At 50.8% G+C, this 12512-nt stretch overlaps 1 protein-coding gene across 2 annotated transcripts; it reads right to left on the reverse strand.

The window, feature by feature from the left end:
- Positions 1–1111: 1111 nt before the first annotated feature.
- RPS19 (ribosomal protein S19) lies at positions 1112–8981 on the reverse strand. Of its 2 annotated transcripts, XM_045838307.1 has the most exons (7): positions 8840–8981; positions 8423–8493; positions 8054–8154; positions 2906–3089; positions 2678–2801; positions 2313–2367; positions 1112–1177 (listed from the first exon to the last, which is right to left on the reverse strand). In XM_045838307.1, the coding sequence occupies exons 2-7, from the start codon at positions 8491–8493 to the stop codon at positions 1131–1133; spliced, it is 582 nt and encodes a 193-aa protein (XP_045694263.1). In that variant the 5' UTR covers positions 8840–8981; the 3' UTR covers positions 1112–1130. The 2 variants fall into 2 exon arrangements, with proteins under 2 accessions (XP_045694263.1, XP_045694264.1); XM_045838308.1 differs by lacking the exon at positions 2678–2801 and having other exon boundaries at positions 8840–8972.
- Between the last annotated feature and the right edge of the window lie 3531 nt (positions 8982–12512).

The raw sequence follows: 12512 nt of genomic DNA on the forward strand, positions 1-12512 counted from the left end.
GATATTCAACTTTGAACACCATGGTCTTAAATTGGGTGACACCAATTGACTGCCTGCCAGGTGCACTGCTCTGAGCCAAAGCACCCTCTCAATGCTGTATCTCTGGGACGCCTCAGGAGTAAGCAGCACTACAGATAAAGATTGAAAGGCTCAGAGGGGCAGTAAGTTACTGCAGGTTGCACAATTAGGGGCAGAGCTGGTATTTGAATCCTAGTTGTTTGGGATCCAGAGGCCAGGAAATGGGTCTGATCTGAGGGCAACTTGGACTGGAGACCTTGGCCAAGCCAGCTCAGGATCAGCATCATAGTTCTCCCGTCAGGAGATGCATCTGGTCACATATGGAAGGGGACCTTTCCAGGACCGTCCCTGTGGGTCAGCGCTTGTCAACAGGCTCCCTTTAGTTCTGCCGCCCACACCAGATGTCCAATCACAGGCAGAGCATCCGCCCCATTGGCGCCAAGAACCACTGCCATGCAGGACTGTAGATGGGCGGGGCACCCCAAGGGACGGGAACAGGAAGTCAGCTTCCCCACCTCCCACCCAGGGTGTGACAGGCAGGTCCTAGCCTGCTCTGTACTGCCTCTTAATCATCCCATCCTAATTCTGGAGCAGGTACACCCAGCTGGAGTTCACAGCAGGGCCCAAGGTCACAGATTGTGAGGGCTGAGGCAGGACCGACCTGCCCACGCAGACAACAGAAAGGCGCACAGCAGGCACAGTTCGACCTGAGATGGGAGTCTGCACTCTGTCCCTGTCCACCTCCTTCCAAAGAAACACTGCAGCCCCAGGAGAGCCCGCTTTGGTCCAGCAGGGGCCTGGGTCACTCCAGCAGCCCAGGTTTCAGTTGGGGCCACTGCCTGAATAGCCTCTCCTTTGTTTCTCATTTCCTGAGAATTGCAAAGGCAGTATGTGAGGGAGGTACAAGGGCTTCTGGGTCCTAGCCCACCACCCACCCAACCCAGGCATCTTGCCCACCTGGGGCAGAATTGTTTGAATTGGGAAGGCTGAGCCTTAGGCTTTGGCAGCCACAGTCCCCCAGGGACCCCTGGCTCCTCCTTCCTCATGCCCCCACATGGAAGAGGAGCAGCCAGTCAAGAGACACAGACCAGGATTACGAATGAGGCAATTTATTAACCCAGCATCATTTGTTCTAATGCTTCTTGTTGGCAGCTGCCACCTGTGGGAAAGATGGAAGAAGTTCATTGAGGACATTCGTGGGGTCTGTATTCCGGCAGTGACAGCCACCGGTGCCCAGAGGACTCCAGGCCTCGTGATGTGTATGGTCTCACATGTATTCATATTGCGAGAATCCTCACAACCTTTCACCTTTTTACAGAATCATCAACTGGGACTCCAGGAAGAGCACTGGAGTGGGATCCCCACACTGCCAAATGCCCTGTCACTCACACCGATGTCTGTGCCAGGCCCTGCTCTGGAAGAGCTCCCCCTCTCCCAGGCCACTTGGCTTTCAGAGGGCAACACCATCTATCCCTCTGACACTTGACTAAAGTGACTAAAACACTTCAAGGCTCTTGGGAGGCCTGAGTGCTGGCCTGTGAACTGGAAGGTCGCAGGTCTGATTCCCCGTCAGGGCACAAGCCTGGGTTATGGGCCCGATCCCCAGATGGGGGCATTTGAGATGCAATCAGTCGATGTTTCCCTCCCTCTTTCTCCAGACACCAACAAGGTCGCTGGTTTGTGCTGGGGGATACAGGGTTCCTGCTGTTTGCAGCTCACTGAATCCTAATCCTAACCACCTTGAAGCAAGCAAAAGTAGATCCCTCTTCCACCAGGGAGACTGGTTCCAGCTGAACCAACTCTGCCCCAGGGTGTCCAGCCAGCCAGCCAGCCATCAGGATGGAGACCTGAGTTCTAAGCCACTCCATCTGATGCCCAGAAGCAGGAAGAGTGAGGAGGAAACACTGAAGATAGAATCTGTGCAAAGCTGATGCCCTGCATGAAAAGCAGCCCATCTGAACCCTTGGGTTCTCTTCACTCCAGTTCTAGCAAAAAAGTGAGTCAAAAATGCTTTCTCCCGCCTGCTCCTAGGGAAGACCCCCCCGCCCCCCGCCGTCAGCCCAGGCTGAGCCTTCCAGGGGAGGAAATTCTTTTTTCTTTTAAATTATTGCCCTGACTGGGAATTCAACCAGCGACCCTTTCGTTCACTTTTGGCTCCCAGGCTGGCACGCAATCCACTGAGCCACGCCAGCCAAGCTCAGGGGGAGGAAACTCTTGTCTGACAAAGCCCAGGCTGGGGGAAATGCCCAGATAGTGACCGAGGGACTCGGCCTCAGCCTGCACTCAGGCCTCACCTGTCCGGCGATTCTGTCCAGATCTCTCTGTCCCTGAGGCGTCAGTTTGCGGCCCCTGGGAGAGAGGTGGGGAGAGAAGGGTTATGCAGCCCCCAGTGAGGGAAGGGTTTTCAACCACCTTCCCTGCCAGGCTGGATGTGAACTGGGCTTCCCCGAAAAGGCACCTGGTCATGGAACCACGTGCTGCCAGCCAAGTCCCACTGATGGCCCCAGTGGGCTGCATTCCAAGGAACTTGGGGAAGAGAGGGGGGCCCCTTGGGAGCTGACAGGGCGTCGTTTGTGCAAGCATTAGATCAAAAGCCCCGAAAAATCAATTGGGCAAAGTTAACGAGCAGGCTAATGAAAGCAGACAGTCGCTAAATTACCTTCCTGGAGCCCAGGGCAGTCAGCCAGAGAGGTCGGGGTGAGACCCTTGGCTGCTCCCTTTTCTGCAGAATCCCGTCCACCCGAGGGGCAGGTCCAGACTGTGCGAAGACAGAGCTGGCACCTCTGCGTGGGGGGAGTGGGATGGCCCTCACTAAGTTCATTATAGGCGACTTGGCCCCAAGGCTCTTCCACCACCCCCCTTTCCCAGCTTTCCCTTCCTTGCTTACCCATCCTGGTCCTTCTCCACCATTTTCAGCCCCTCCAGGGCTTGGAGGACCCGGCGGGCCACGCTCTTGGAACCTCTGCTAAAGTGGCTGGGCATGACACCATTTCTCTGTCGTCCCCCGTAGATCTTGGTCATGGAGCCAACCCCAGCGCCGCCCCGGAGATATAGGTGCCGCGCTGTGGAAGCTGGGAGGGTGCAAGGGAGAGTTGAGGGAAGGGCCCCAACACACGAACAGTTCTGTGTGTGTGGCAGCCAGTGCTCTGTTTCACAGCCAGGGGAGCTGAGCACACACACTAAGACCCAGCATCTGACCTCCACCCTCACCATGGCCCAGCCACACTGCACCCCGAGCCCAGCCCAGGACACCCAAGCAGTGGAGGGAGTGACAGAGCCATCCTGCTGAGGCTGAACCTGAGGGTCTGTGGGGAGAGCCTAGCAAATGTTTAAGCCACAACTGTCCATCTCCGTATGCCAGAGAGGGGCAGGAGAATGGAGAAGGGACCTGCCGCCACTTGAGGGCAATTCTGAGCCCTCAATCCCTAGAAAAACCTCGGTGGGGGTGGAATAGGGGGACAGGGCTAAGACCCCATGTAGTGGGTGTTCCCAACTTGCACCATGCATCAGCCCCTCCGTGGACTTGGAGGCTGTTGTCCCTACACTGGCCTGGGTAAGCCCCTGGTCCACTCTGCCAGCCTCCTTGGAAATGTTCTCACTCCGCGTTGGCAAGGCACCTACCCCCATCCAAGAACCAGGGGGTAACCCTCTCGTGGATGAGGGTAACTGTGAGGATTCCATGTGAATGTGTCAAGCACTGTTGTCCTTTACAGAAAAGGAAAACAGGCACCAGAGGGCACTCACTGGCCTCTTGTCACACAACTCTGGAGGTACAGCTCCTCCAGGCTGTTCTGGTTTTCTGCCTCAGGGGGCCACTGCCGAGGTGCACAAAGTACCCAGACTTCAGTCACAACAGGGCCCTCCCTGGCCGGGACACAAAGGGCAGGGACCCCAGGCCACCCCAGAGGCTAGTGCTGCAACTACTTACTGCTGAGAGCCAGGTGACCCTCCAGTGTTGTGAGGTGGGGATGGGCTGAGACTGAGCGGGGCCTGCCTTCCCTCTGGCTGCTGCTCCAACAGCACTTTTCTCACTCCATTCCCTGACCTCTGATTGACAGGATACAGCCATGGGCTTTGGGGGGTCAACAGTGCAGCCTCTCCTCACTAAAAACAAACCTCTCCTTGGTCCTTCTTATCCCAAACTTCCCTCACCCTACCCTCTACTCCCCTGCCCTGTAGGCATCAAGCTGCCCCCCCCCCCGGCAGGATGAAGAAACTCACTTGGTATAAGCCATCACTCACAATCTTTCTACCGGGAGTGACACCATAGGAAAACTTGACCCTTTAAGGCTAGCACAGGTGCCCAAACACCTACCGCCACCCCTGGCCAGGCCCCAGCTCTGTGGGGAGATCAGCTTCCCCACTTGAGATGGGCAGAGGACAGCCCAAGGAACGGGGTAAGGCGAACACTCTTAAGATGCCCAGAAGAGGATGCCTACCAGAAACGAGATGCTGAAACCTGGTCTCACCAGGCTGGGACCAGCACCCTGACCAGTCCCAGCCTGGGCCTGATATGGGAAAGGTGGCCCAGCCCTGAGCTGCCCAGCAGACAGGTGGAATTTCAACCCTGCTCCTCATCAGCTGTGTCAGCCTGAATACCTTTCTCAGGTTTGTGCTCACATGAGTAGCGACTGGCAGAGAACACCCTCCTGGAAGGCCTGTTATTTCTTCAAGAGGGTAGGTTGGATTTAAACTTTCTAAAACGACCTGGTGTGATGTAAGATGTTACAAGGCCCTCCCCTGTCACCCCAGTTTGTGATAATTATCTTCCTAGCCTATTAGGAGGAAGAGGAAGGTTATTGTCGTCAAAATTTGGAAGCTTTAACAGTGGAAATACGGAGTTCCACAAAAGAGTGACGTCTTTTTCACTCTCCTTGCTTTAGCCCTCGAGACCCAGGCCCTAGCTCCACCTTTGAAGTGGCTTTGTAACCACACAGATGCAGGCCGTCCCTGCTGGTGTTGCAAGGGAGAGAGTGAGCGAGGGGCTGTCACGAATGGCTGCTTCTTTGGTCCCTCTAATGGCCTTCTGTTCCTTGGGGTGGCAACCTGCCCCTCAACTGTTAAGGAGGGAGCATATAGGGCCCTCGCCCACCCTAAGTCCAGTCAAGGTAGAGCAGCTGCACGTCCTGCTAGGCCACTAGGTTGGGACACCGGGCACCCAAGCAATGCTATGCCAGGTGTCTTCACAGCTCAGCATCTCGATTGCTGGTTTTAAGTTCAGATTAGTGGCCCCAGCCTGACCTATTTAGTCAAAGTGAGGGAAGGAAGCCTCCTAGATGCATTTTGCCCTTGACCCTCCTCTGCTAAATTTATAAGGGGAAAAATCAGTTCCCTGACAATAACTCAGCCCTTGACTTGCTCCTGTATTGTCCTCCAGGCCTCGTTCTTTCCACTAACACAACAGGAGGTAGGCCCCAGTCCCATGCAGAGTGGACCGCTCAACCTGCACTCTACAATAAAGCGCATTGAATGTCCCAACTGAGCGGCTGCCCACTGCCAAATGCCCAATAAGACACAGTGGAGTTGCAGAAGATTCTTGTTCACCAAAGAGAAAACGGGCAGGCAGGTGAAATTCAGGCAGGTGGTTTTAAGTTCAGATTAGTGGCCCCAGCCTGACCTATTTAGTCAAAGTGAGGGAAGGAAGCCTCCTAGATGCATTAAAACCTTGACACTGGATTCTCACCCTGCTCTCAGGTGGGCCATTTTGGGAGTGGAGATCAAGGAGGCTTGCCTGGGGCCACACCGCATGAGGAAAGACCAAAGTTTTTCCTTGCCACGGTTCCTGCCATTCCGGCAGGTCCCCCCTCTCCTGATGCAGGTTCTTTCTAGCCACACCTCATCCCACCCCACACACCACTGCTGGGGACTCCGTATTCCTGCAGCCCTGCCCCTCTTCTAGCCCACCCTCAAAGGGCCCTGCATACCCCATTGATCCAAAAGAAAAGGCAAACAGCACAGACCCTGCTCTGCCCTCTGACGGCCACTTCACCTGCCTGCCCGTTTTCTCTTTGGTAAACAAGAATCTTCTGCGACTCCACCTTGTCCATAGTGTAGGTCGACCACCGAACTAGGTGGAAGCACTCCAGACTGTAAAAGAGATCAACAAACTTCTCTTGTGAAGGGTCAGATAGTCAATACCCAACGCTTCACAGGCTATGTAGTCTGTTGAGACTGTAACTTGGCCTCTGCCTGGGTGCAAACAGATGGACGTGGCTGTACCCCCAATGAAAATGTCCACAACAGACCGTGGTATAGGACCGCCACTCTATACCGACAGAGCAGCATAAGTGAGGACAAAGTGAGGTCAAAACGGCAACTTTGGAAACCCTAAGGAAGGGTTACCAGGGGGGTAGGCAGAGGATGTAGCCCAGTATGAGACGCTGGGGAAGGTGCGTGGTGGGCAGAAAGGGGTCATAGCAAATGAGAATCACACAGGGCATCGACCCAATTCCCCGCTAATCTCTCCCCACTGAGAAACACAAATATGAAATGTTGCCAGGAAAGTGCTGGAGCCCCCACTCCCCTCCATTGATGACAGGGTGGGGAGAACTGTGGCAATCACTAGCTGGCAGACCCCGAACATGTTACTTAAACTGTCTGACATCAAGTATTTAAAAAAAAGCAAGCAAGCAAGCAAGCAAGCAAGCAAGCAAGCAAGCAAGCATCGGTCCTGTTTGGGAAGTGTTTGATAGGTACAGATTAAAATATGCATGTATATTCACCTGACCAAATGGGAAAAGCTATCAGATTCTTCCTCCAAATCTTAGATCCAAAACTGCCCTGACCTTCCGACTCTTGGGGTACTGCCAAAGAACGTTCAGGACCAGGGAGCCTTGCTTCGTGAGATGGGTAATGGGATGGTGGTTTGTCCAGGTCCCATCACTGTTGCGAGCCCAGAGAAGTCAGCTTCCCCTCACCAACTCCATTTTCTTTGTAAAAGCGCAGCAGTGGATGGGTATATATGCCACCTATCGTTCCCACCTCACGAAGTTGACCTTTTAGTCTTCAGGGGCCAGAGGCTGTGGCTCAGTCATACTGACACCTGTGCCTAGTCTAGGGCCTGAAACAGAGCAGTCCCCATGGACATCTGACAATGCCCAGCACACCAGCAATCTGCAAAACACATGCTCTAAAGTGCCGGATAGCTTGTATCCAAGGCAACTCCTTTTTGCCATTCTGAAGTCTTGGTCAATTTCAAGACTGCTTTCCACCAATTTCCCATCTGAAGACAAGCTTTGGCCAAGATAGAGCCCCCACACTTCACAGAGGAGGGAGGTTAGGAGTGGCAGTTCAGAGAAACTTGAAATGTCACGAACAGGTAAAACTAGCTAGCACTGTGAAGTCAGGGGCTACACTGCAATCCTCCCAAGTTGTTATTACTAGAAGATCAGTAAGATAGAGAGCTGGCAGATGGTCACAGGCTGACTGTAAAATTTTCTTCTGAGCATTTCAGACCTGCCAAATCCCCAACCACGTAGAAGTAACTTGCTAGAGACTGGGAGACAGCTAGTGTGGTGCTCTGAGCAATCAAAATAAGACAGCTGACTTCTCTTCAATGATCACTCCGTAAAAGACAAGCATACTTTAAAGCAGTGTATCTGCATTAAACTCATCTGATCCAACAATAACCTGCATTGACATTCACTAACCCCATTTCAGAGATGAGGAAATGAGATACAGGCAGATGGAAGCCACAAATTAAGTGTAGAGAAGGATCTGAACTCAAGAAGCTGGGACCCATGGACAGAAAATGAATAATGCCTGTCTACAGAACAAATCACCTCTAAGCAAAATACGGACACTCATTTGTTTCTGGGTTTCCCTTGAGGATCAGAGGAAGCCACAGGTCCTCACACAATCCTCTTACAAATGAAGATACAGAGCATTAAGGTACTGAACATCACACAAAACACGCAGTGACAATCAAAGGTTTCAGCTCTTGCAGCCTGGGGGTGGGGGGCAAGTAAGAGCTCAGAGAGGGGACAGAAGCATGGCCTGTGCCACGGTTGTCCAACCAAAGGCCCCAGTTCCTCACCAGCTCGCGTGTAGAACCAGTTCTCATCGTAGGGAGCAAGCTCTTTATGCTTGGCCAGCTTGACAGTGTCCACCCATTCAGGGACTTTCAGCTTCCCGGACCTGGGACCAAGACAGCAAAAAGGGCACAATTCAGGAGTCTCCACAAACCCCTTCTCTCAACAGGACTGCAGGTTAATAGGAACTAGAGGTGTCCCAGAATATAAATAAAGAGGCTGAAACGCAAACACAACCCAGGCCTCATGCAGAAAGGGTGGGCTCCAACTGAGACCTCCAACAAGTTTTCCCTACCAGAAGGGGGCACTGCGGACCCAGGGGTCAGGTAAAGACCACAGCCTCCATTCACTTGGAATCCCTGCCCCACACTCACTTTTTGAGGAAGGCTGCCAGAGCTCTGACGAACTCCTGCTGGTTCACGTCTTTTACAGTAACTCCGGGCATCTGCGAGAAGAACCAAGCACGTGAACACAGGAACTGACCTGGTGGAGAAGATCGACAGGGGCCTAACGCGACCTAAACCGAAGCGCTCCCCTGGCTTCCGCCCGCGTTTGTAGAGTCCAGTCTCTGACTCTAGGGCTCCCCGCACTCTCGGCTGCCCACCAGGCCCAGTTTCGATTCCCGGACCGCGCCGAGCCGGCGTGTCCGGGCCTGCTGCTCGCACGTGGCTGCAGCTTCTGGGGGCGGGGCGACGTCGCGCTGACACCCCGCAGCTCCCAGGCATGTGTTTCGGGTCGGAGTGTCGGATCCGAGCCATTCGCCTACAGCCCAGCCAGAGCGCCTTCCTTACCGTGCGGCCTCCGCGCTGCCAGCCAGGGGAAAGGGAGCAACGGGGTTTCCCGGGCGCACAAGTCGGGCGTCGGGTCTCGCGAGAAGTCTGAGAGCTCGCGAGAACTGGGTTAGAAAAGACGGCTCCGCCTATCTCAGGGCGAATGGGGCGTCTCTTCCGCCAAGGTGGGAGGGTGTGTACGAGGGAGTGAGAAGGCAAAGGAAAAGGCTTGGGGGTCGGTCCTGAAGACACGTTTCTTCTCCGTCCCGCCTTCTCCCGGAGGGTAATAGAGACGAGAGGGCGTTGTTGTTTTCAGCTGGGGAGATCTGATTTCGTTTGCGTTGATCAAAGTAGCGGAGGACACTGTGATGGCGGAAGTTATGGAGAAGTTCGGGAGGCAGAAAAACCTAGTTACTTCCGTTGTCTCCAGGGGCGACGACCTCCCCTTTTCTGAGTGGAAGTGGCTTTACTGGCCGGAAGTGGGGATAGTGAGGGCGGAACTATGATGGGGAACCTAAAGGAAGTGGTGGAAACAAGTATGTGCACCACCTTTCCGGTTTCGACCACTAGTACTCGCGAGAGCAGCCGACGGAAGCCCCACCTTCCTTAGGGCGGAAATTGCTTCACTTCAGCCCTGGCTGGAGGCAGGGAGGACATAAGGGCAGGGACCAACAGACGGAGGCGGGACCTTAAGAGAAGTTAGTTGAGCTCCGCTTCCTAGTGTCTGAATCTTTCCGCTTAGTCCTTACCCTTACTTGCTTATTTATATTTATCTGCCTTACTGACCTGTGCAGCTTTAGGCTGTCCATTTCCCCTGTCAAGTCTTAAGTCTCTCCATTAAAACAAGTGAAAGTATTTAAATGCAAACCCTGAGATCCCAATTGATTGTCTCTTTTAAGTGACTGCTTCTGTACATGGTACATCACGTACGAATTCTAGCAACATTTTGTGTGTGTGTGTGTGTGTGTGTGTGTGTGTGCCAGCCACAGTAAACATTATGTAGTATTAGTCCATGCACACTCGAGTTTAATCCTTATACAGTTCAAGAACAAGAAAGACACACCAATGGTCTGATGAAACTTAGCTTGTTGCAAAAGTGGAAACATTTAAACGTGTGTAGCTGTTTTCTTAAGTTTAGAAGACTGAGAGTTTAAACCATCAGAGCGAATAGTAATTTTTTTTCCACAGTGAGATACTGTGTATGCACAATGCCTTAATTATTAAGCCAATATATTATACCAATATCAGTTATAATTAAAACCAACTGTCTTGGTTGGTTTAGGCAGCTGTAACAACCCAGCTGTAACAGCCCAGCCTGGGTGGCTTATGAACAACAGGAATTTGTTTTTCACAGTTCTGGAGGCTCAGAAGTCTGAAATCAAGGTGCCAGCAGATGTGGTGTCTAGTGAGGACCTGATCCCTTGTTCATAGACAACCATTTTTTTTGCATGTGGTCATGGCAGAATGGGGGGAAGTCAGCTTTCCGAGGCCTCCTTTATGAGGGCACTAGGAGGACTCCACCCTCTGAGGAGGAGTCCTCCTCCTTAATCACCCTAGTCACCTCCCAAAGGCACCACCTCCAAATACCACTACATTGGGGATTAGGTTTCAACATACTAATTTGGGGGGGGGGCATAAACATTCAGTTTGTAACACCAACCATGCTTCTAGCATGATGATAGCATGTATTTGAATTAGGGCCTTTACACTGTAGAATGTTGTCGAAACCTATTTTGCATTGTTTATAAAGCTTGAGGATAGTTTTAGTATTTCAGATTTCTCCTCCAGAATCAACACGTGTGTTGAATTTGTAGTTGTATCCATGTGTAACTATAAATGTCCATATACTAGAGCATTTTTTGTTTTTATTTGCTTATACTTGGGTATTTATATTCAATTTTTATACATTTCTGATGTACATTTTCTAATATCAATGCTGAATCACTTAACCTTAATTCCCTTGAGTCAATTCACTAAACATTTCTTTAAAAAGAAAAAAAAAGAGCTCTTCAGAAGAACTGTGTAGTGCCTCATCAAAGGAAGATACAGGGTTAATATAGGATTTGGGGAAAGGTGAAGCTTAGGTAAAATTTATATTAAGCAGTTTTCTGATGGACCCAAGGCAAAACAGATTTTATGCAGTTGAGTCAACATTATACCTAGGTTGAGAAGAAGACACAGGGTCCTGTTTCCTTGGAAATTACAAGGTTAAGATAAATGTGCAATGTTATCTCTTGAAAGCCGCCTTTGAAACTGTGCACCTGGGTTATAAGTTGTGACTGCATCTGTGTGTCAAAGTGACATAGACCCTCCAGGCAAAAGTGAGATGTCCCATTCTCACAATTGTTGTGATTTCAAGAAGCAAACTTTCTGACAGTCTATGATTTTAGATAACATGATTTTTCAGCACTGTGTCCTTGGTGTGATTTTGTGTAGGTGTTAGTTTTTACAGGTTCATAATCTCAACAACTTTGTAGGTTGTTACAGACCAGGCTACCAGGCTTAGAGAGTCAAGTCACTTGTCCAAGGGCAAGGCTAGAGCCTGATCTGGGATTGAATCTACAACTGATGACTGTTCTCTCTCCTTGAGTGACTCTATCAACAGAGACTTTAAAAATGGTTTGAGGCTGTGGTACATCCTGACAATGGGATACTATTCAGTATTAAAAAAAAAAAAAAGGAGATATTGGGCCATAAAAAGACATGAAGGAAGCTTAGATACATATTGTTGAGTGACAGAAGCCAATTTAAAAAAATTGATTTGAGAGAGAGAGAGAGAGAGAGAGAGAGAGAGAGAGAGAGAAAGAAAGAGGAGAGATCAGTTTGTTGTTCCACTTATTTATACATTCATTGGTTGATTCTTGTGTGTGCCCTGACCGGGGATCGAACCCACAACCTTGGTGTATCAGGATGACACTCTAACCAACTGAGCTACTTAACCAGAATGACTGAAGACAATCTTAAAAGTATATTGTATGATTCCAACTATATGACATTCTGAAAGAAAGCTAAACTATGAAAACAGAAAAAGATCAGTGGTTGCTAAGAGTGGAGGTGGAGGAGGGAGGAATGAATAGGTGGAGCACAGAAAACTTTGGGACAGTGGAAAAACTCTGCATGTGATGCTATAATGATGCATACATGTCATTATACTCATACATGTGTCCAAACCCATAAAATGGACAACACGAAGAGTGAACCCTAACGTAAACCGTGGACTTTGGGTGATAATGACGTCAATGTAGATTTATCAGTTGGAACAAATGTACTCCTCTGGTGTGGACTGTTGTTAACTGGGGAGGCTGTGCATGTGTGGGGCAGGGGATATAGGAAATCGCTGTACTGTCCTCTCACTTTTACTGTGAAACAAAAACTGCTCTAAAGATTAAAATATTTAGAAAATGGTTCGAGGGCAAGAAGCTGTTCATGTTGTGATGAAGGAAAGGAGTGGCATAGGAGTGCACTAACGATGCAGGAAAAACCCTATTCCTAAGGAATCAGACAGGACGTGTATTCTTAAGTCATTTATTCTAAGCCCCCAGAGAGGAAACGGATGTAGATCCTGCTGTGTGCGAGCACTTATTCTTGGATAGGGAGATAGAGTTGGACAGAGATAGGCACAGTTCAAGGTGATCAGGCCTGTGGGAAAACGGGCAAGGGCTCCTAAGGAGTGTAGAGAACTCTCCCTGAGGGG

Source organism: Phyllostomus hastatus, unplaced genomic scaffold (assembly GCF_019186645.2).
Source record: "Phyllostomus hastatus isolate PE091 unplaced genomic scaffold, TTU_PhHast_1.1 phas_contig_277, whole genome shotgun sequence".
Lineage (NCBI taxonomy): Eukaryota > Metazoa > Chordata > Mammalia > Chiroptera > Phyllostomidae > Phyllostomus > Phyllostomus hastatus.

Coding starts and splice junctions, on each gene's coding strand:
- RPS19 (XM_045838307.1), bottom strand. CDS start 8,493: ATGCCCGGAGTTACTGTAAAAGACGTGAACCAGCAGGAGTTCGTCAGA. Junction 3,090..8,053: donor CTGGTTCTACACGCGAGCTG/GTGAGGAACTGG, acceptor GCACCCTCCCAG/CTTCCACAGCGCGGCACCTA. Junction 2,802..2,905: donor GTGGAGAAGGACCAGGATGG/GTAAGCAAGGAA, acceptor CCCCCCACGCAG/AGGTGCCAGCTCTGTCTTCG.